General features: G+C 40.4%; 1 protein-coding gene and 1 non-coding gene across 2 annotated transcripts in view; both read right to left on the reverse strand.

The window, feature by feature from the left end:
* Nucleotides 1-23,229, reverse strand: part of Hydin (HYDIN axonemal central pair apparatus protein) — a 433,096-nt gene that overhangs the window by 191,882 nt on the left and 217,985 nt on the right. Inside the window, exon 22 of the mRNA XM_004659564.2 lies at nt 22,460-22,773. Within this exon, the coding sequence (XP_004659621.2) occupies nt 22,460-22,773 (314 nt within the window). The remainder of the gene's footprint in view (nt 1-22,459; nt 22,774-23,229) is intronic.
* LOC123458243 lies at nt 4,243-4,346 on the reverse strand. The gene has a single exon (XR_006635540.1). It is a non-coding gene; the product is annotated as a U6 spliceosomal RNA (small nuclear RNA).

Consider the following 23,229-nt stretch of genomic DNA (forward strand, 5'->3'; position numbering starts at 1 on the left):
GTAGATGTTCTGTAGTAGGTTCTGAATTCCCCTGAAAGAGCTCTGGGGACATCCAGGAGGGACCCCATTGTTCTCTTTTACAAGAGACCTCAACTTACTAGCAATTGCATATTTGAAGCGGGGATGATTAGAGATTGACATTTTATTATTTTAAGACATACATACGTTTGCATATATTATGTGATTTTCTACGAAAACGAGTAGGAGACACATGGAATATATATATACATACACACACACATATGGCTTCCCTTTGCTAATGAAGTTGTTACTGACCTTGGGTGAGGTGGTTTAGTTATGTGTGCTAACGCAGCTAAAGTTAGGTTATGAAGTAATAAGCTAGAGAAAAGTGTTCCATTTTCTTACAGTTGCCTGTCACAGGGTTGGTGGTGAATGCAAGAGGACTAAGAGAAGGGCTTTCTAAGACATGGGCCCTTGTGCTGAGGGCAAAGGAACAGAGCAGTGAGGCTATGAGGAGACAGGAAATTACTGATATAGGAGAGCTCTGAAAACTAGCAGATGCTGTTTTCTCTCTATATGAAGGGTGTGTGAGCTACAGCTGGAGGAGACCAAATGGAAGGCTGGCTACGGTGGGGAGAGGAATACCGAGAGTCCATCCACGGAGGACTACTGGGGGCAAAATGGAGGAGGATGTAGCACCAAGTGGGTCCTAGAAGGGGAGAGCAGAAACAAGGAAAGATGACACAAAGCCAGGCTATGGGGCAGGACAGGGCCTTGGAATGTTACAGATCAGTGTTTCTAGCTACTGTCCAGAGTGCCTGTACCAGCTAAAACTCCCAGTAGGCAAACTGATTTCCATTTAAACTTCCATCAACAATGTCAGAGTTGCTTTTGCTCCACATCCCAACAGCATTTGATATGAGCGTATTTCATTTTACCCAATCTGGTGGGTATTTAATGGTGTCTAGTTGTTGTCTAAAATTCAATTTTCAAGATTCCTAATGAAGTAAGAGGTCTTTTCATTCTTTATTGGTTACTCATAGTTCTTATTCTGTGAAATTACTGCCCATTATCTTCTCTCGTTTTTTTTGTAAATTTTTTTGTTCATTATTTATCTGTTTATTTGAGAACGACAGACACAGAGAGAAAGGCAGATAGATAGATAGATAGATAGATAGAGAGAGAGAGAGAGAGAGAGAGAGAGAGAGAATGGGTGCACCAGGGCCTCCAACCACTGCAAACGAACTCCAGACACTTGTGCCCCCTTGTGTATCTGGCCATCGTAGGTCCTGGGGAATCAAGCCTCGAACCGGTGTCCTTATGCTTCACAGGCAAGCACCTAACAGCCAAGCCATCTCCCCGGCCCTGTTATCTCATTTTCAAATTCAATTATGTCTTTCCCTTCAAAGAAATTTTTTTTAAAATTTTGTTTATTTTTATTTATTTGAGAGCAACAGACAGAGAGAGAAAGAGGCAGAGAGAGAGGGGGGGGAAGGGAGGGGGAGGGAGGGAGGGAGGGAGAGAGAATGGACATGCCAGGGCCTCCAGCCACTGCAAACAAACTCCAGACATGTGCGCCCCCTTGTGCATCTGGCTAATGTGGGTCCTGGGGAATTAATTGAGCCTTGTGAACCGGGGTCCTTAGGCTTCGCAGGCAAGCGTTTAACAGCTAAGCCATCTCTCTAGCCCTAAAGCCATTTTTTTATAATGTGCACTGATCATCTGAAGATAATATCTATGCTAAAACTTTCCCTCAGTTTGTGACTTGGCCTCAACCTTTTTTTGTCTGGTTTCTGTTTTGATAAATAAAAGCTCTCAAATTTAATGCATAAATTATGAAGAGAGTCATTGTGGTTTTGTGCTTTTTGTATCTTAAGAAATTCTCTCTTATTCAGAGATCAGCTAGGCATTACCTAACAATTTCTTCAAATTTAAAAATATTTTGGCATATGTGTGTGTGTGTGTAATTTTTTGGGGGGATTTCAAGGCAGGGTCTCATTCTAGCTCAGGCTGACCTGGAATTCACTGTGTATTCTCAGGATGGCCTCAAACTTACAGCGATCCTCCTACCTCTGCCTACCGAGTGCTGGGATTAAAGGCATGAGCCACCATTCTGGGCTCTCATAATTATATTTTAACCCATATGAAATTACTATATGGTGTAGATTTAGCAATCCATTTTTGCTTTTTTTCTTCATAGATAACATTATTCCTGGGTTACTTATTGAATAGTCATCCCTATTCACTTCACTCAACAATTTCAGTTTTGTCATGATTCCATACAGTTCTGAGTCTGTTTCTGGGCTCTTTATTCTGTGCCTTTATTCTGTTTGCCTATTTGTGAACAAAGACTTTTTTAAAAAATTTTTTATTTATTTTTTATTTATTTATTTGAGAGCAACAGACACAGAGAGAAAGACAGGGAGAGAGAGAGAATGGGCGCGCCTGGGCTTCCAGCCTCTGCAAACGAACTCCAGACACGTGCGCCCCCTTGTGCATCTGGCTAACGTGGGACCTGGGGAACTGAGCCTCGAACCGGGGTCCTGAGGCTTCACAGGCAAGCGCTTAACTGCTAAGCCATCTCTCCAGCCCAAACAAAGACTTTTTTAACGTTACTATGCTTATACATTTTGAAAGGGTTTGGCTAGTCTCCAACCTTATCTATTCCACATAAACTTTAGGCTCAACCTGTCAAGATTTTAATTAAAATTGCATGTGGCTATAGATTATTTTATGAAGAAATGATATCTTTGCTAAGTTGAGTCTTTTAAGTCGATGAAAAAAGCATGCTTCCTTATTTATTTAGGTCTTTAGTGACTTTTGAGGGCAATGTTACTTATGTATAAATATTATGTGGGTTTTGTTATATATATTCCTAAAGCACTTTCAAATTTCAGTTTTTATTTTTATTTTTTATTTTTTATTTTGAGAGAAAGAGAGAGAATGAGAATTGGTGTGCCATGGCTTCCAGCTACTGCAAGTGATCCAGAGGTGTTTGCTACATTGTGCACATGTGCAACCTTGCACACTTGCATCACCTTGTGCGTCTAGCTTACATGGGACCTGGAGCATTGAACTTGGGTTCTTAGGCTTTGCAGGCAAGCACCTTAACTGTTAAGCCATCTCTCCAGCCCTCAAATTTCATTTTTAAGATCAATTTTCTACTTGTGCTATACAGAAATACAACTGAAGTTTTTATATTAATCTCTCCTCTTCTTAGAGTTATTTTACTAGTCTAATAAGTTATCTGTAAATTATTTTGGACTTTCTATGCATATAATTTTTATATAAGTCTCTTATTTCTTTCCAAATGTAGACCCCTTTATTTTCTTATCTTCTTGCATTTACTAGGATCTTTAGTAAACTACTGCAGAGAAATGGTCCTTTTATCTTGTTTGATATATTTGATGTATCCTAGCTTCCCAAAATTCTTTTAGCATTTCCCTGAAATATTTTTCTCCTCAGTTTAGTTTTACATTTTTGTGTTCTTATTTTTTGTGTGTATCTATGTGTGTGTATTATGTATGGTAGTGTGTAATATGTGCGGTGTGTGTGCATGTGGGTGTGGATGTGCATGGCCCATGCACACTTGTGGGAATGCTAGAGAAGGACATCAGGTGTCTTTCTCTATTTCCCATTTTATTTCCTTAAGGCAGAGTCTCTCATTAAACCTGGAGTTCATGCCACCTTTTGGTTAGGCTGGCTGCAGTCCTCTCGTCTCTGTGTTTAGTGCTGGGGTTTTAGGCACACATGGCCATGCCAGCTGCTCACAGGGGATCTGGGGATCAAAACCAGGTCCTCATGCTGCACAGCAAGTGCTCTTACTCACTGAGCCATTTCCTAATTCCTATTTTGTACTTTATGTTTTTTAAATAGCATATTGTTGTGAGCAAAATCCAGAAGCATGATCTTTTCTTAACTCATTTCGTTTACATTAATTTCAGTAACCAACATATTTGGATTTATTTCCTTCATATTATTTTGAAGTTTGTATTTACTTAACTCTTTCCATGTATCTTTCTTATGTCACCTTCTTTTATTTCTTTGATATTTTTCCTCTATTTTTTACTCTTCTGTATGTTTTTATTTATTTAATTTTTTTTGAGGTTGGGTCTCAGTCTAGCCTAGGCTTACCTGGAACTCACAATGTAGTCTCAGGGTGGCCTCGAATTCACAGTGATCCTCCTATCTCTGCCTCCCAAGTTCTGGGATTAAAGGCATGTGCCACCATGCCCAGCCTTTTATTTATTTTTTAAAGTAGACCCTAACTATCTTATTTAAAAAAATGTGTAATGTTTCACAAATTTGTGTATCATCCTTGTGCAGGAGCCATGCTAATCTCTGAAGCATTCCAACTTTAGTATATGTGCTGCTGAAATGAGCACAAAACCTAACAATATCTAAATGTGGCCTTTTTCTCTTAGCAACTCAAAGACCTTGAACATTTTGACTCTAGTTTTCCTTTCTGCTCTACATAATATTTCAGCCATATATTATTTTCATCCCACAGTTTATGTTCTATTTTCATTATTATTTTATGTAATTAATAGTAGTTTAAGTTTATCCACAAGAACACCATTTTATTGATTTAAAAATTCTGCTTTGGGACTGGGGAAGATGGCTCAGTGGATAAAACTTATACCGCTGAAGGCTGAGTACCTGGGTTCAGGGCCCCATAACCCATGTTTCAAAAAAGCTAAGTTGTGTCAGGCTTCTGCATCCCAGCATGCCAATAATGAGATGGAAGGCTTGAAAGGAGAATTTTCCCCAAACTCACAGACCAGATATCTTGGCAAACAGAATGGTAAATGAGAGACCCTGCCTCAAAATGAAATAAGAGGCAAGGATCCACATCTGGAGGTTTTGTTCTGATCTTGACATATACACCATAGCATGCAGGCACCTGCACTCAAACACATGAACTTACACACACACACACACACACACACACACACACCCTCCCTCCCCCCAAAAGAATTTCCTCTCAGACATTATGACTGAGCTATTTTTCCTTCTTTCCTTCTTCCTGAGGGATAGCTAGGAGAATATTATTTGCTCTGCTGGCTTAAATGTTGTTGCTTCTGCTGACTAGTTCATGGTAGCTCATGCTACTCTCTTAGTTAAAACCCTCCCACAGCCTGTCACATTTTGGAAATAAGAATCAAATTTCTCAACGTGGTTTACAGCATTCTCCCTAGACATTCTTTCTGATATAGATAAACTTCCACCTCTCCACTTTTTTGTTTTTGTTTTTTAATTGCTTTCTCCTATGTTAAATGAGTTTTTTTAAATTAAATTTTTTTGTTTTGTTTTGTTTTTATTTTTATTTATTTATTTGAAAGTGACAGAGAGAGAAAGAGGCAGAGAGAGAGAGAGAGAAAATGGGCGCGCCAGGGCCTCCAGCCACTGCAAACGAACTCCAGATGCGCGCGCTCCCTTGTGCATCTGGCTAACATGGGTTCTGGGGAGTTGAGCCTCAAGCCAGGGTCCTTAGGCTTCATAGGCAAGCACTTAACTACTAAGCCATCTCTCCAGCCCTTAAATAAGTTTTAAATCAAATATTATCATAAGTCAAACTAATCTCCCCTGAAATTCCTATGCTGATCTCTTAACTCCCAGTAAGTCATAAAATGGCAGTATTTGGAGACAAAATTTTTTTAGGAGTTAAATTAAAATGAAGTCATCAAGATGGGCTCTACCCCAACATGACTGCTGTCCTTCTTAGGAGGGGATAGTTGGTCCCAAATGTCTACAGAGAGAAGATGATGTGAAAACATAGGGGAAATGGCTATCTGCAAGCCAAGAGACAGGCCAGGAACAGATCCTTCCTTTGTATCTCAGAGAAAATATCAAATCCACCCATACTTTCATCTCAAGTGTCTTCTGTGAGGACTGTAAGGAGAAAAAAAAAAAAAAAAAAAAAAAGAAGCTTCCAGCCTGGCCTAGAGCAAAACCCTACCTTGAAATTAAAACAAACAAACAAAAAAAAACTTCTTTGGTTAAGGCCAATCTACTATACTTTGTTATAAAAGTCCCAGAAAACCACTTCACTCATGTAAGAAATCTTGTTAGCTCATCCATGCCTTAAAGCCAAGCCAAACAACGAAACAACACAACCTGCTACACTATCAGCCTGCCAAGGGAGATGATGCAATAATGGCATGACTGTTACAAAGGTAACTATTTACTTCCTGGTTGTATTTAGGTCTGGTCCACAAGAGGGAATTCATGTCTGATACTGAAAACATAGTCAAAACCCTGTGGCTGAGGTGGTCATGGGCCCTAATGAGGAAACTACTGCTACTGTTTTGCTAAATAGACATGATGTGCCTGTCACATTACCTTCTAAGTACTTATGCTTATGCCCATATCTTAGTGCTGCTGACTGCTTTACTTAAAGAAGATTCTTTTTGTTAGGGATGGCAGTTTCTGAAACAACAACAAAATGAAATTGATATTTTTGTTCAACCTATTACCAGAAACAGAAATTCTCCCTCTTATCTTGCTTAAAAATATCCATCTTGGTTAATGTGGCTGCTTTCTTCTGATCCTCTTACCATGTCTATTTCTCAGTCTTCTAGGCTGAATCCTCTAATTCTGCCTACTCTTTAAATAGAAGTTCCATTCTTGATCTTCTTAGACTCAGGATGTTAGCACAAGGAAGCATATTATCCTGACACCTCTAGCTCTCCCTCTGCAAACTGAAAAGGACCAAGACTTAAAGAGGTCAGACCACAGAGCATGAAGCTTCTTGTATGCACTCATGGGACCAAGCAGGATTCAGATTTTTATCTTTATTGTTTCCATATCCTGTTCCATCCAGAAGTTCTTAAATGAACAGATGGGCCATAGGGTCACAAGTTTGAACTGTGTGATGAGGAGCTAAGTTGTACAGCAGTTATTTACCAATCTGTGTAAAATATAATCATATGCATCCTTGAGGTCCTGTTTATTGGGAACAATTCTATTATCAATCTGGTGCCAGCCACACAGCACCTTCCTACTCAACATGCCTCCTGCTGAAGGAGCCCACGGATCTATTTTCTATGGCAATTCTTACTCCATGAGGAGACATAGTGTCAGCTATTTGTGGCACTTTGTCACAATCTTTCCCAGTCACAAGTTTTTGTTCTTCATCAAACCACCAATCCCAGAGTTCCTTCCTAACCTATTGGCAGTATCTGCCTTGCTCCTTCAACCAAGTTTGGGCAGCAACCTTGGAAGTACCCTTCTTAACCACATCTACCTCCTCAAGAAGTCCTGTTCATTCCTTCTCTACAATACCTTATAGCTGTAGACCATTACAATTTTTTTCTTGCTTTTTAAAAAATAATTATTTGTGTGTGTGTATGAGAGAGAGAGAGAGAGACTCTGAGCATGCCTGTGAGATAAAATATTGATTAGGTTAATTGAGCTGGGAAGTTCCTCCACTTTTACTGTGGGTAGCACCATTTTATGATGATAAAAAGCCTGAGCCAAGGAATGCTGAGAGTGCCTACATATCATCACAGGAAGAGTTGAATTGTCTTTAGAAAGACAGGCAACCCTGAAAACACCCTGATTATGGCTCCTTTTCCTTTCTCTTTCCATTTTCTTTCTCTCTTTGCTTTCATTTTCTCCTCTTCCCTTTCCCCTTTGTTCCTTTCCCTCCCCACTTTTCAAACCCTTTCTCCATTCCTCACATCTTCTCTCCCTTTTTTATTTCCTTTTCCCTTTCCTTTTTTCTTTTCTTCCATCCACTTCTCTCCTCTTTTCTGTTGTGTTGTGTCTCTTCTCTCTGGTCCCCCTCTTCTTTCTCTTCTCTTCTTTCCTCCCTTTTCTTTGATAGGGTACCGCTATATAGTACAGGATGACCTAGAACTCATTGTTCTCCTGCCTCCATCACTCCAGTGCTAGGTTTACAGGTTTGTGCCACCATGCTCAGCTTCATGCTAAAATTCTTTTTTAAAATTATTTATTTATTTATTTATGGGGGGGAGGAAGAGGTGGATATATATATATACACACACACACACTCACATACATAGAGAGAAAGAGAGACAGAGAGAGAGAGAGAGAGAAAGAGACAGAGAGAGAGAGAAAGAGAGAGAGAGAGACAGAGAGAGAGAGAGAGAGAGAAAGAATGGGCATGCCAGCACCTCCAGCCACTACAAATGAACTCCAGACACATGCGCAACCTTGTGTATCTGGCTTTACTTGGGTACTGGCGAATTGTACTTGGGTCCTTAGACTTCACAGGCAAGTGCCTTAACTGTTAAGCCATCTTTCCAGCCTCTTTATGCTCTGTTTCTGCCCTTCTAGAACTGTGAAATGATCAATTTCTATTGTTTTAACTGCTAAACTAACAATTTTCTGTGGCAGAAAACTAACACAAGAACTATACACACACACGCCTAAAGTTTACTATGCATCCAGATTTCCTCTACATGATCCCAGGCCTGTCAGTATGCAGAAGTATGACAACAAAACAATGACAAGATTTTTACTAGGAGCAACTGAATCCTTCTGAATATAACGTGTGCTGTGGACTAAATTATTCCAGTGCTCATATGTTGAGCTTCAGTCTCCAATGTGGTTTGTGGTATTTGGAGACAGGACTTTTGGGAAATAATTAGGTTAGATAAAATTATGAGGATGGGGTCCTTATGATGGGATTAGTGCTCTTGTAAGAAGAGGTACCAGAGTGTTCTCTCTCTCCAGTCTACCTTCCCTCTTCCACTCTTATAGGAACACAAAGGTACCACAAGCTGTCAGCAAACTAGGAAGGGATCTGTCAACAGAAACCTGCCATGCTGGCACAGATCTTAAATTTTGACATTAGGACTGAGAAAATAAGTGTCCATTGTTTAAGCTACCCAGTCCATAATACTTTGGTATGGGAGGCTGCAATGGCTAATATAATGTACTTAAGTAAATTCCTTCTTAAATGTTAGAATTTCTTTTAACACTGCTTTGTGATTTGACTTAATATAAGCTTAAATAATTAATTCAGGACTAGTCAGCTTAGTCTTAGCCTAGAAGGCTTGTGGGGTGGGGGGGGGGAGATAAGAACTACTCAGGAAGTCTGATAAAAAAAAAAAAGGAAAAACAAAAAACGGGGACTCTTCTGTCTTCTTGTCTACCCAACATCTCTGATCTTGGGTGAATTACATGAAGAGGGCTCTGCTCTACAGAGCTTGATATAAGTATATACATTATATTTATTTAAAAACACCATATAGAAAAAAATCTTTTAATTATGTAATGCAGCAAGTGTAGCATATATGTTTTATATTTAACTATAGTTATCATCTACATATGTTTCAAGTGTACCTAGAAAATGGTTTTTCTCAAGCATCAAAATAACCTTTGGCTCATAGGTCTTAGGCATTGCTCCTCCCCCTAGTTGGCTATTATTGCTTCCTTGGTAGTGCCAAGCTGTAGCAAAGATCCTCAGCCAGAGACACAAGTTAGTTCCTCTGATGGGTATGTGGGGTGAGGGAACAGAACTTGAAGTTTTCAACCTATTAAGAGCAGGAATGGTGTCAGTGATTTTTAGGGGTGGAAGATGACTTCCCCTAAGACTCTTTCTTTTCAAGTATGATCAGTTAGAAGGTTGCCAAGGAGCCTGAGGGCATGACCCCATGACAAGGCAACAGACCCAAAGTGACACACTATCCAGCCCAAGGCTACGACCATGGAAGCGTTGGTTTTCTTGTGGTGGCATCACAGATCTAAAGGGTCAGGGAGAAGGAAGCATGCTGCCAACATACTCTTTGTGTGCACTACTTGATACATGGACTGAGCTTCCTGAAGACTGGTCTGTACTTAGCCAGGCTGAAGCAAATCCTCAGTTCCTGTCTGAGGAGTAAGCAGTTAGCCACTGTAGTCAGTTGGAGTGTGACGGTCACTAGACATATGCTATAGTACCAAGCCTCCTGACAGGAGGTTCCATTTCTTGAAGCTCTCAGTCTAATTTAAGCTTATATTAAGTTAAGTCTCAAAGCAGCTCTGAGCTAGGGACTCAGGATCAGGCTGGAACTCCCATCCAGAGGCTACTTCCTTCACAGGGCAGCAAGCATCTCTGTACCCTGCTGGGGCCAAAAGACCCAAACATCAACCTCATTCCAGGGAACCTGTGAGCATTCACACATAATTTCAACAGAATGAGATTTGCAATGTAGAGAGTTAGATGACAAAGAGCTTCTATTCAAACTGTGGGAGAAACTGTAGCTGTGAGTCTTTTGTTTGCTCATCTAGATGGGCAAAGAAAATCCCTTATCTTTTTCTTTCTTTCTCTTCTTCCCTCCTTCCTCTCTTCTCTTCTCTTCTCTTCTCTTCTCTTCTCTTCTCTTCTCTTCTCTTCTCTTCTCTTCTCTTCTCTTCTCCTCTCCTCTCCTCTCCTCTCCTCTCCTCTCCTCTCCTCTCCTCTCCTCTCCTCTCCTCTCCTCTCCTCTCCTCCTTTCTCTTCCCCTCCCACTATTCTTATTTTGGGTACTTTTCTGTGTTACTGGTCTCTTACTGTTAAAATCACAACAATAATGTGACCTCAGTTAGTGCTATATTTACAAGGCTGTGGAGAGAAGACTATACAAAATCATTATTTGGAAATGCCTGGTACATAGGAAGGACTTATCCATCCACTTTGTATCCCATAAGCAGATTCTATGCTTGTCTCTGCACACAGATACATATGCGTCTTTCTTATTTATCCAGGTACCCCTACAGGACATGGCACGATGTTTGGATCAAATATTTATAGAAGTCTCATTTAAGTGAAAATGGGACATGCAGTAAAGTAATAAAATGCAGAGAACAATGTGCTATGTCAGTAGAAGACAATGGCTAAATGCTGGGGCGTTGCATTTAGTGCAGAAGTAGTGTCTTAGATGGTTTGTATCCAGTACTTGGGCCTCCGTATTATGAAGAGACATTCACTCTCACTCCCTAGGGTTGTAGAACATATAACAGGGTCAGAGTGGTACCTAGCACATGAGAAGTACTAACTTAAATTTATTACTTTTGGTCAGAATTATGGAACTTTCCTTTTACTATTCTCAGAATCACCATACTGAGAGTTTGGCCTCATGCAGCTGTCTACAGAAATATTTCCTAGTTGAGACATTTTCTTTGTGCTCTAGAAATCTGCTGAAAGAAAGACCTTTCTTTCATAATAGAGATGTGAATTTCTTTACACTGTACTGGTGGTCTTGCCCTAACACCTCACAAGCAGGCATACTGTCTTTTATAGGAAAGATCAAAACTGCAGAGCCAGATATCGTGAAAGCATCTTGCAGCTGGTGCCCAGGGCTCCATGGTGACAGAGTGTGCTAGGAGTCCTGTCTCATGGCAACTTGTTTTTCCAGTGTCTGAGGGGGATTCTAGCTTATCAAGTCTCTGGAACATTGGTAAGATGCCTTTGATCCTCAAATACCCTTCCATGCAGGTGGCATCTAATTTCATAGTTAGATGGATGTCCATCTCTTTGTCTGAGAACAGAGAGGGAAATATAATGAGTAAAATCAGTCATTATGGTGGGCATAGTGATTCTCTGCAGCCTGAAATCCATTCCTCTTGTCTCTTGTCAGGTGCCTTCTCTATCTCTCTAGGCTTGTCTCTACCTTTCAGCCTGGCTTAAAAGTATCGTGGAGTTCTTGAGGTCATACTTAGTGGAGTCATCTAGAATCAGTGAATTATAGCAAAAACATTTTCCAGGACTTACATTACAGAAAGGCTTCTAGCTCCTCACTATTCTTGAACCTAGCATATGGAGGGTTGGAACTGCTGAGTCATCCTGGACTGTGTGAAAGAACCTGGCAGAGAATGGAGGCAGCATGGCAGGGGGCAGAGCCAAGAGGTGATAGGGGAGACACCAGGTGCAGGTGAGACTGTCCCAGCCCTGGATCAAGCTGTACTTGAAGGCTACATCTGGACTTTTCAGTTATGTGAGCCAACATATTCTGCTTTTTAAAATAGTCCATGTCAGAACTTATGCCCCAAAGATTCCTTGTGATACTTTCATTAATTACAGATCCAGTTTTGTAGCTGCTTGGACTGAAGGAGAGTGAAGGCAGCATGAGAACTCATTGCTGGTAGAGTTCAAGGCCTGGGAGGGGCAATGATGGACATCTTCAAGATGTCCACATTGGAGTCCTTGGAGTCTGCCTTATATGACAAAAGATACTTTATAGGTTAGATTAAGTGAAGCTTCTAAAAAAGGGGAGATGATTCTGGATTATTGGGTCAAGCACACTTATGTCAATCACAGGTATTCTTATGGGAAGGAGATGGAGGACTGTACTATTCTCAGAAGTTAGAGATAGCAATATAAAGATGTCACATTATAACAATGGAGAAGGGGTTATGAACTAGAAGATAGGAAAATCAAGGAAAAACTTTTCCATAAAGCATCCAGAGGGAATAAGGAATGGGCATTGACCCTGTGGATACTTTGGTTTTAGGCAAATGAAACTGATTTTTGATTCTACCAGAAGTGGAAGCAAAGGAATCTGTTATTTTAAACTACCCAGTTTGGAATTATAGCACCAATAGGAACTTAATATATTAGGGGGAAGTTGTTGCTCTTGTTCCCATTGAACTCATCTTTGGCCTGTAAAATCTATTATCCTGTTTCAGACACAATCAAGAAGAGAATTGGGCAGGAAATGGGACTGGAAAGGCATAAACACCAGCTTGAGTGTTGCTTGTCACTGCTCTGTTTCTCCTTTGGGACTCCTCTCATCCCTCCTCAGAGCTGCCTTCCTGTAGCCTCAGGTTCTGCTACTTGTTATTAACAACAATCTAAGCTATTCCTTGGGAGGTAAAAAGAGAAGAGATGCTTATAGAAGCTTAAAGGGTTCTGAGAAATGCAGGGCTGGCAGGGAAAAGAGGGATATTTATGGAAGGCATGGAAGCTTAAGTCAGCAGGAGGTACCTGCAAGCCCTTCCACCCTGTGGGGCTTCCTGTGTCTGTCCTTAATTGGCCTCAGATTGATTTCAGGCAGAAATATATCAAAGCCATCCATAAGATGCTGCTTCTCAAACATGGTTAGGTATGTATCAAGATGATAGAAGTGTCTTTCTCATTTCTTCAATGAAGACATCACTACTGATGGTTAGCCTTTGCCAAGCATGCATTGTAAGAGGAGGTGTGGTTCTAACAGAATTCACTTCGTCCCTGGATGGAAGGGGCCTTTATTATTTCCTCTTATTTCACATGAAGAAGGTTCAAGGAGGCTCAGCCACCAGCTAAGCTCATATGGGACAGGTGGAACAGGGGGTCTAACTCAGTGATAGATTGTGTGCTTATCATCCATGAGGCCTGGGTTCTAATCCTTAGCATTACCACCCTCTCCCAAAACAAACACAGCAGATTGATGCAGGAGCTAGGCATGAGTCGGAGTCTAACTCTTACTAATATTTCTTTTAATTTATTTATTTGAGAGAGAGGGAGAGAGAAAGAGAGAGAGAAAGAGAGAGAGAAAGAGAGAATGGGCGTGCCAGGGCTCTAGCCACTGCAAACAAACTCCAGACACATGCGTCACCATTTGCATTTGGCTTACTTGGGTACTGGGGAATTGAACCTGAGTACTTAGGCTTCATAGGCAAGGGTTTTAACTGCTAAACCATCTCTCCAGCCCAGAGTCTACTCTTAACTAACATACTGAATTGCTGGGGACACCTGTGGTTTAGGCATTCCTAGTACCTATCCTTGAAGGATTTGATAAAACTGTTTATTTTGAAAAAAACAACAACCAAGAAATATATGAACATTTCCATTTTATGGTTGAGCCCTTGAGCCTTGTGAAAGTGTTTCCAAAGAAGTTGAACTGAGGAAGGATGACCACCCTGGGATTTCAGACGGAAAAAAAAGGGGGAAAAGGCAAAGTAAGCTTAGCTCCAGCATTTATTTCTCTCTGCTTCCTTACTGTGGACACTATGTGATTAGCCATCTTGCACTCCTGTGCCAATGCCTTCTCTGCCATGATAAACTATATCCCTTCAAACTGTAAACCAAAACAAACCCTTCCTTACTTAACCTGATTTTGTGCGTCATTTTGTTCCAGCAACAAAAATAACCAAAAAATAGGCAATACAGAAATTGATACTGAGAGTGGGGTTGTTGTGATAAACCTGACTGTGTGGTTTGTAGGCCATTAGAACTTGTTTGTAGAAGAATGTGGAAAACTTTGGAGGTGAAGGCTTGAGGTGTCCTAGAATGCTACAAGCATTAATTCCAATATGAATGCAGATTAGTAAACAGTGCTCATGAGGTTTTAGAGGGGAACAGATTTTCTGTTGGGAATTGTTTTAGAAGTCATTCATGTTATATTTTGGCAAAGAGTCTGGCTGTGTTTTAAATATGTCCGAAAATTTTTAGTGAAGCTGAAGGTAATGGATTGAATTGTTTGATGGAGGCAATTGCAAGACAGCAAGCCATCCATATATGACATTATTACTGTTTACTGCTCTTTTTAAAATATATATTTTTGCTTAATTATGACACACACACACACTCACAGAGAGAGAGAGAGAGAATATGAAAATATGGACACACCAGGACCTCTTACCACTGCAAATGAACGCCAAATCATGTGCTACTTTATGTATCTGGCTTTACTAGAGAATCAAACCAGGCTAGCAGCTTTTGCAAATAAGCAGTTTTAATCACTGAACCATCTCCTTGCCCCTGATCATTATCTGCCACTTGGACCCATAGTGACAGAGGGCAGAAAGTTAAGAAAAACATGTAGTTTGGTGAGGAAATGAACACAAGGAAGTTTAAGGTTGCAGACATGATGGCTGTGGAGAAAGCGCCTATAATTTTCAAAGAGATTAATTCCATTAAAGAGGAATCTCATGCTATGCACTGGAACAATAAGAAAGGTGCCCTGTGAGTACTCATTAAAGGTTTCAACTTGTGAAAAAGCAAATTCATTTGAAAGGAAAGATCCTGAACTGAGAATGCCACTGAAGGAATACCCTGATCTAAAACAGTCCCTTATGGGAGGTTCACCCACCAATGTGCACAGAGGCCGGTACAGCGGTGGCAGCAGGGGGCCAGATTATATCTCCAGCAGGCAGCAGAACTCTGCTGTATCATCTACTTGGTACTTGTTTCGCAGGCCTGAAGGACATAGGAATTAAGGAGTCACGGAGGCTTGTACCAGTGGAAAGCCATGGAGGCCAGCCAATGTGAGGTAGAGTCAGAGTCACTGAAAGAAGGACCTGAGAATCCATTATGTGAAGCTGTGAAGGTGAAGCATAAATTACTCTGGGAATCTTAGTATGTTGGAGATACCAAAAGCATAGGATGTCTACCAAGGAAAGCTACAGACATAGAGTAGAGCAGGCTCGAAATAGAAGCTATGTCTGCTACAGGCAGCGAGCTGGGGAGATGCATCAGCCCAAGCCTGTTGGAGCCCATATGAAGCCACCACAAATCCCAAGTGTGGGCCTGGAGCTGCAGGGTTTGGTATTTGACATGCTCAATTTGTCTTATTTTGGTTTGATCTTTTCTCCTATTCTTCCCTTTTGGAATATTTATTCTATGCCACTGAATATTGGAAGTATTTTTTTTTTTTTTTTTTTTTTTAGGGCTCATAGTTAAGTTTTTATCTTGAGTCTCAGAAGAGAATTTGGACTTCGTACTTTTCAAAAGTTCTGGGATTGTTACAAACTATGGAGATTTTTTTAGAGAGGGACTATGCATTTTGCATTAAGAGATGAATATGGGACTTCAGGGGCCAGTGATTGAATGTTATGATTTAAGGAATTGTCTGGTGTTAAGTTGAAAAGGGGTGGAGTTGTGATTGTTAATCACCTCTGTCAATTTGACTGGCTTTAGAATTACTTAGGAGACACACCTCTGAGTATGTCTGTGAGAGTGTTTCCAGAGAGGTTTCATTGAGGACTGAAGACCCACCCTGAATGTGGGTGGTACCATTCTATAGGGCTGAGGTTCTAGACCAAATAAAACAGTAAAAAGGAAATGTATACTTAACATGGGCATTTATTGTCTCCTATAATTGAATCATGAGACCTTCTCTGCCAGGTAAACATTGTCTCTGATTCCTGACTGTGGATGCAATGTGACCAGCTGCTGCATGCTCCCCATCATTGTGGACTATGCTTTTGCAGACAGTAAGATAAAATGAACCCTTCCTTCCTTAAACTGTTTTTGTTGGGTTATCTTGTCACGACAATGAGAAAAGTAAATAACACGCCTGACTTTGTCCTTAATGAATACAGCTTGCTCTAAGAACAGGGTTTCCTATACTTTCCTAGAAGGAAAGGATTTCTGGGTCTATCCTCTTGGTGTCTTAGGACTCTATGGCTCTAATGCTTTAGGATTCTGGGAGCTACTACTTGTTACAAGGGTACATAAGGATAGAAAAGTACCTGTCAGGCAAGTACCTTAACCACTAAGCCAGCTCTCCATCTCCAAAGAGAATCTTTCAAAGAATTTAAAAGCAGTCACCAATTTGAGAGAGCTCAGCATGTCTTAAGGACATTTGCATTTTATAGGTATATCTCATTTAATCCTGAAAATTCTATTAGGCTTCTACATTATCCCCATTTTATAGGTGATTAATCCAGGACACAAGGTTATGTGGGTTAGAAAGACAGAGCTTGGATTCCAATCAGCTATGTCTGATTCTACTGCCCAGGACATCAACTTCCATGAATATATCACATTTTGGAAAAGCTCTACTTCCTAAGCAACAGAAATTGAGGGATGATGAAGACTGAAGGAAACCCCCAGAAAATGAAGCTTCCTCCACACCACCCTTCCTTGTGGACCTTCTATCTTCTTTTCCAATTCCATTGGATAGTTGGTGCTCCTCAGCGGAAATTCTAGGTAAAAACATCACATTCTATTGCTGCAGTGTTTGTCTCCCTTAGGCCTTTGCACTTGATTTATTTATAATCTAATTTGTAAATGAAAAGTTGAAGTGCCTGTAGAGGCCACTTGGTGCCCATGTTGTTGAGCCCTAGCATTGTCTCAGCTTTGTGACTGTGACATTGGGTAGAGAAGTGCCCAGCCTGGGACCACATGGCACACTGAGGACTGGATCTCTAGTTTAGCCTCTTAAAAGCAAAGGCAAGTTCAAGTGAAGGCATCTCCCTGCTCTTTATTACACAGGTATCAAGAAGCATCATGTTCTTGTCAATCTTCTTAAGAGAGTTTGAAGAGACATATCCAATGGAGAACTCATCCCTGCAATGACAGCTATGACAGCAACATGCTTAGTCCTTACCAGTGTCCTCATCCTGTGTGTGTGTGTGTGTGTGTGTGTGTGTGTGTGTGTGTGTGTGTTTGAGAGAGGGGGGGGAGGGAGGGGGAGAGGGAAAGGGAGAGGGAGAGGGAGAGGGAGAGGGAGAGGGAGAGGGAGAGGGAGACTGATTTCATCATAGCCCATCTAGAATATTGTGAAGGCAATGGCTGGTGTTACCTTCTTCGAAGTGCTTATTTTGTATGGCTTATCCATTTTGCTTCTTTTTTATTCTCATATGTGACATGAGGTCTAGCTTAGAAAACATTCATTCGCAAACAAAAGAGATGCTTTAAATAAGTAGCAATTGCTTACAAAACACACACACATATAGACACACCTGCATACACAGATGTGCACACATGCATGCATTTGTTGATGTCTAAGCATCCTCATACCTGCTCATAAAAGAAAAAGAAAGCCTTTCTTGTGCTTTAGTTTCTTCTAGTGTGAAAATTCAGAGGAGTTCTAATTGGAAAGGAAAGATTAGTGTTGATATATCTGATAAAAGTGACCTTTATCCAATTTTTTTTTTATGTTTTCTGTTGGTCTGCACAGAAACTGTCTGGAGGGCAGATGGCATTTTTGTCCATTCTTGGTGACATTTATGCCTTGAGACTTTCCATTTGGCAGGTGCCAGGAAGCTGTCAAGAAAGAGTCATAAACCACTTATGAAACCATTCCCCTTTCTATGTGCATAATAACCCAGGAGTTGGAAGTTGGCTAGCTGAAAAATACTCTGTCTGGGATGCTACTCTGCACTAAGGTATGAACCAGGTTCTGGGGATCTAGAGGTGACAGAGTAGATGTACTCACTAGCTTCAAGGGTGTTAAGAGACCACTGGGAGGATGCATATTGAGCCATATGTACAGGTGTGATATATAAGGCTACTAATGACCAGGACAAGGACTCTGGCCTGAGCAAAAGTATTAGAGAAGGCTTTCTTGGGGAAGGTCATTGGAGCTAAGACTTGAGGATAGAGCAGGAGGAAGCTAGGAGGGAATGGGGAAAAACTTTCTACTGAGAGGGGAGGCAACTGGACAGGAGTAGTCCTGGAAGGGACAGAGACCAGTAGTGTATATATGGGAGCACAGATGTGTGGTTGTCACAATGCTTCAGGTAACAGGTGATGGTGTCTAGAAGTAGAGTAGGAACAGTGAAAATGGGAGGAAGGTCTTCAGAAGGTGGAGCAAGCAGTATTTAGAGATGGATTTTATGGGTGTATGAGGTCTGATATCTCCAGGAGAATGGTGATAACATGGTACAGGGAGCCCTGAGGAAGGCTCAGGGAGGAGAAGGAAGGAACAGGGGCAATCAGAGTTGATGTGGGCCATGTTGGACTCAAGTCACATGTGAGACACCCAAGAGAAGACATCAGGTATATAAGAGACTTGAAAATTTAGTAGAGGGAAGAAATTTCAAAGATACCTCAGAACCTCAGTGTTGCAGTCAGGTTCACATTGCTGGCAGAAATCATCCTACCAAGAGCAGCTTTTGGGAAGACAAGGTTTATTTTGGCTTATAGACCCAAAGGGAAGCTCCAAGGTGTCAGGGAAAATGATGGCATTAGCAGAGGATAGGCATTACCTCATGGCCAACATAAGGTAGACAATAGCAACAGGAGAGTGTGGCAAGAAAACACTGGCTATAATGCCCATAAGCCTGCCCCCCAACAATATACTGACTCCAGCAGGTATTAATTCCCACATCTCTATCAATTGGGAACCTAGTATTCAGAACACCTAAGTTTATGGGGGACACCTGAATCAAACCACCACACTCAGTAACATAATTGGATTGACGTTATTGCAAGAGAATCAATCACTGGGAAGAGAAGAAAGCTTAGCAGGGAGCTGAGCCCTACTCCAGTGCAGTGGTTGGCAGAGAGCTGAGAAGGAAGGGTTGAGAAAGAAAAGGAGGAAAAGCCAGTCAAGAGAGGAATATGTCAGTCAACTGTGCTGAATACTGTTATGATTTATCATTATAAAATGCTGTTATTATCTTGATTACAAGTCTCCCAATTACAATAGTTTAAACTCCTTATTGAACATCTGGCTCTCACACACAACTGCCAATATACTTTTGAAGTCTCATCTCCTAATCCAACTCTCACCATGAGGGTCTGTCCTTTGTGGATACTCACTGACATCAATTCATTCTGTTATACATGGATTTTGTTTGGAGGTCCACCATATTTTCAGCCTCTTTACCCTCAGTAGTCCACAAGTCACCATCTGCAGCCATTGGCATGGGGCATATGGTCAGGCTAATAATGGCTAGCAAATTACCTTCCTGATTAGGAGTAGGGATAGGAAATGTGAATGAATTGGTATAATAGAGTGAATCTCCTGAAAGTCCAGGGACAAAGGGTTTGCCACTCTTTTCCAGGGGTTCAGAGCCTGGAAGGACATAGACTCATGAGTATTGGCAGCTGTTCAGTGACTGAAAGAAAAGCTGATCTGAGGAGGAGGTCAACATACAAAGGTAAGCAGGGTGAAGAGACAGAGAACTTGGCTCTGATGATGATATTATTTAAATTTGCTTTAAGCCAGGTGAGAGTTGAAATGAATCTGGTTTTTCCTTTTAATTTTTGTTTAAGTTCCAGGTTTCCCTGGCTTGCAGTGGAACAAGTCCACTTGTCCTCACTTACATACATATGCTGTTCCAGCTACCTACAATGTTTTCCTGCCACTGCTCTGGAACCTGGAACTGTGCCACCTGAGTGCAGCCTTCACCAACTGCTTGGGGCAGGGTCATCTCTTTCTCAGCCTTTGTCATTTTATTTCCCCACAATGGTTTCCACATATGCTTCTCCCACTCCCCTCAGGGTGGGGATCATGTCTTGGGCACTTTTATATTCCTGGAGTATTGTTTGTGGCATTTATCAAATCTTTCTGGAATAACTCTTTGATTGATTGAATGAACAAATGAATTATGAACAGAGGTTCAATATCAAAATATCAGAAGATACCGAAAAAAGAAAACAAATAAATGCTTAAACCAATGAAAAATTAAGTGTATTATTTTAGCATTGGCCAAGTATGTTTTCAAAATGTTATTATTTTAATTATGGAAATAGCTTCTCAAAAATAAAAAATTAAAAAAGTATGTCCTTGCTCCAAGATGGAATAAGCTCATTTAGCTGGGTTACATCAGAATAATTTCACAAAATATGGTATTCAAAGTGCATTAGATCAGGTTGGCGGATTTTTCCATAATTATTTTAAATGTTCACCATCTATACAAGATTTCATCCCAAACTCAAGCAGTCTATGGTGGTTAATGAGCAGATGCCAGTGGTCAGGCCCAGCACTAGCTGCCAGTTTCAATGCTACACTGGGTCATCATTAGATGTCTACAGAAGACATCCAGAGTGAGCTGTTGTTACTATGGTAACAAGCACAGGAAAGAATAGAGTTGCTGTCATATATAAGATGATGATTATGTACAAGAAGCACTGACTGACACACCACTAAAGGAGCAACACAAGGTATCCTCAGTTAAGAGTGGCCATTCAACTCCACATGCTAAAAACCTGAGCTGTCAAAACATCTCTGAAAGAAATATACAGAAGCCCATCAGTGCTAATCACCAGCCAAGAAGAAAACGAGGTATCTACCCCACCATCTCCCACAATTTTATAATTCTGTATATGTCTAGATATAACATGTGTGGACCTGAACAAAAATCCATTAAGATATGCAGAACCAGCAATATGGAGCTCAGAGGGGACAATACTCAATGTATGGTTCTACTTTATTTATATTTTGAGTTGAATTCCTATTAAGATATCCTGTGGGTAGAAAGCAAAAATAAGTAAGTGGGACTGCATCAAATTAAAAGGATTCTACACAGTTGATGAAACAATACACATATAGAGAGGAAATCTATGGAATGGATGAAAACATGTATCTGGTAAGGGGCCAATTTCCAAAACGTATAAGGAACTCCTACAGCTCAATAACAGTAACAAGACTAACACACAAAGCACTAAACTACTTGCCCAATTTAAAAATGGGCCAAGGATTTGAATAAGCATTTCTCTAAAGATATACAAATAATTAACAGGTATACTAAAACGTTCAATATTACTAATTATCATAAATTATTATATAATGATTATATAATATATAATTTTCATAATAAAACCTCAATGAGGTCTTCCCTCACATCTTTTAGGATGGCTAATAATATTATTGTTTTTAAAGACTAGTGTTGACAGCTTGAGAGATGGCTTAGCGCTTAAGGTGTTTGTCTGCAAAGCCAAAGAACCCAGGTTCAATTCCACAGGACCCATGTAAGCCAGATGCATAGGGTGGCACATGTGTCTGGAGTGGCTGGAAGCCCTGGTGTGCCCATTCTCTCTCTATCTTCTTCTTTCTCTTTCTCAAATACATAAATAAAAATAAAAATATTTTAACAAAAAAGGACAAGTGTTGGTTAGGCATGGAAAACCCAGAACTCTTATATACTGTTGCTAGGAAGACAAAATGGCACAGTTACTATCAAAACTGTACAGAGGCATCTCTAAAATTAAAAATAGACCTAGGGAGATAGCTTAGTAGCAGAGTGGTTGCCTAGAATGTGTGCAGCCCTGGGTTCCATTTCCGGCACTGAACACAAAAACCCAGAATGGCCCTATCATCTTGCAATCCAACTGGTAGATATTTATCAAAAAAGTACTAAAATCAGGACATCAAAGAGATATTGGAAACAATCCCTAGTTCATATTAGCACTGTTCCCAATAGTCGAAATTTTGAAAAGACCTAAATGCCATAACAAAACAAAGAGATAACAAAATGTATTTGTACACACCAGGAGAGGATACTATTTAGCTTTAAAAGAAGGAAATTCTGCCATATGAGACATATGTGGGTAAAACTTTGGGACATGATGCTTTACTACTAAGCTACATTTTCAGGCCCATTTTTTTTTTTTTTTTTACTATTTTGAGATATCTCAAAATGAAATCATGTTTATGGAAATTGCTTTGTTGATTTGGTGGTGACTATTAGGGTTTCTAAAGATGTTGTATTATCTTTCCCTGTGTGGAAATGTAGGATGTACTATGATTTTAAACTCTTTGTTACTTATGTCAGTAATTAGTTGTCAGCCTAAAAATATTCAGGAAAGACTAGTACAAGGAATACAGGAAACCTAATACAAAGCTTGAAAACAAAAACAAAAACAAAAACGTATATGGACAAGCAGAGTTCTATGTGTTTGCTATGCTAGTGGTACCTTATCTGGTTTTCCTCATTGTCCATCAGGAAGAACCAGCGAAACTTCACAACCAAGGGGCTGCAGTTGGTGATGGTAATGTAGTGAATGACCTCAGTATCATTCAGGACACAGCCAAAATCCACCTCCATCATCTCAAAGCTGAGGTTGGGGTAATACACTTCTCCACGCAGGCTCAGGCTATCTACCTGGGGGTGTTCCATATACTCAATTGTCAGAACCTTGTCTGCCACCCAGTTGTTCATATCATTTCTGCAGGAAGGGTCAAATTTTATCAGCAGGCTTTTTTCTTCATCTATCTCCAATTTTATAGGCTACAAATGAGAACATGCAGGAATTACCAACTTTTGAACTTCTAACTTGATGCATGACATAAAACATTTAACTTTATGTATACATATGCATGATAATTTACATACACTTAAGAACATATACACACAGCTATTGCTATGGTTCAACCATTTCAAAACTCATGTTGAAATTTGCTTGTCATTGTGTAGGTCCTGGGAAGTAGGGCCTACTGGTGATGCTCACTTCATGAGGATAGAGCCCAGGAGTAAATTCTTGCTCCCATGGAACTGGATTACTTACCATGATAGTGAATTGTAACAATGCAAGGTTACCACTTCATGTTACCTGTCTCTTTCTGCTTCCACTATGGGTTGAAGCAGTATGAGGCCTTCCCTCTGATATCATACTCTTGGCCACCAGAACCATTAGCTCAAATAAACCTCTTTTCATTATAAATTACTTAGTTTCAAGTGTTATGT

The sequence above is a fragment of the Jaculus jaculus genome, chromosome 1 (assembly GCF_020740685.1).
Source record: "Jaculus jaculus isolate mJacJac1 chromosome 1, mJacJac1.mat.Y.cur, whole genome shotgun sequence".
Classification (NCBI taxonomy): Eukaryota; Metazoa; Chordata; class Mammalia; order Rodentia; family Dipodidae; genus Jaculus; species Jaculus jaculus.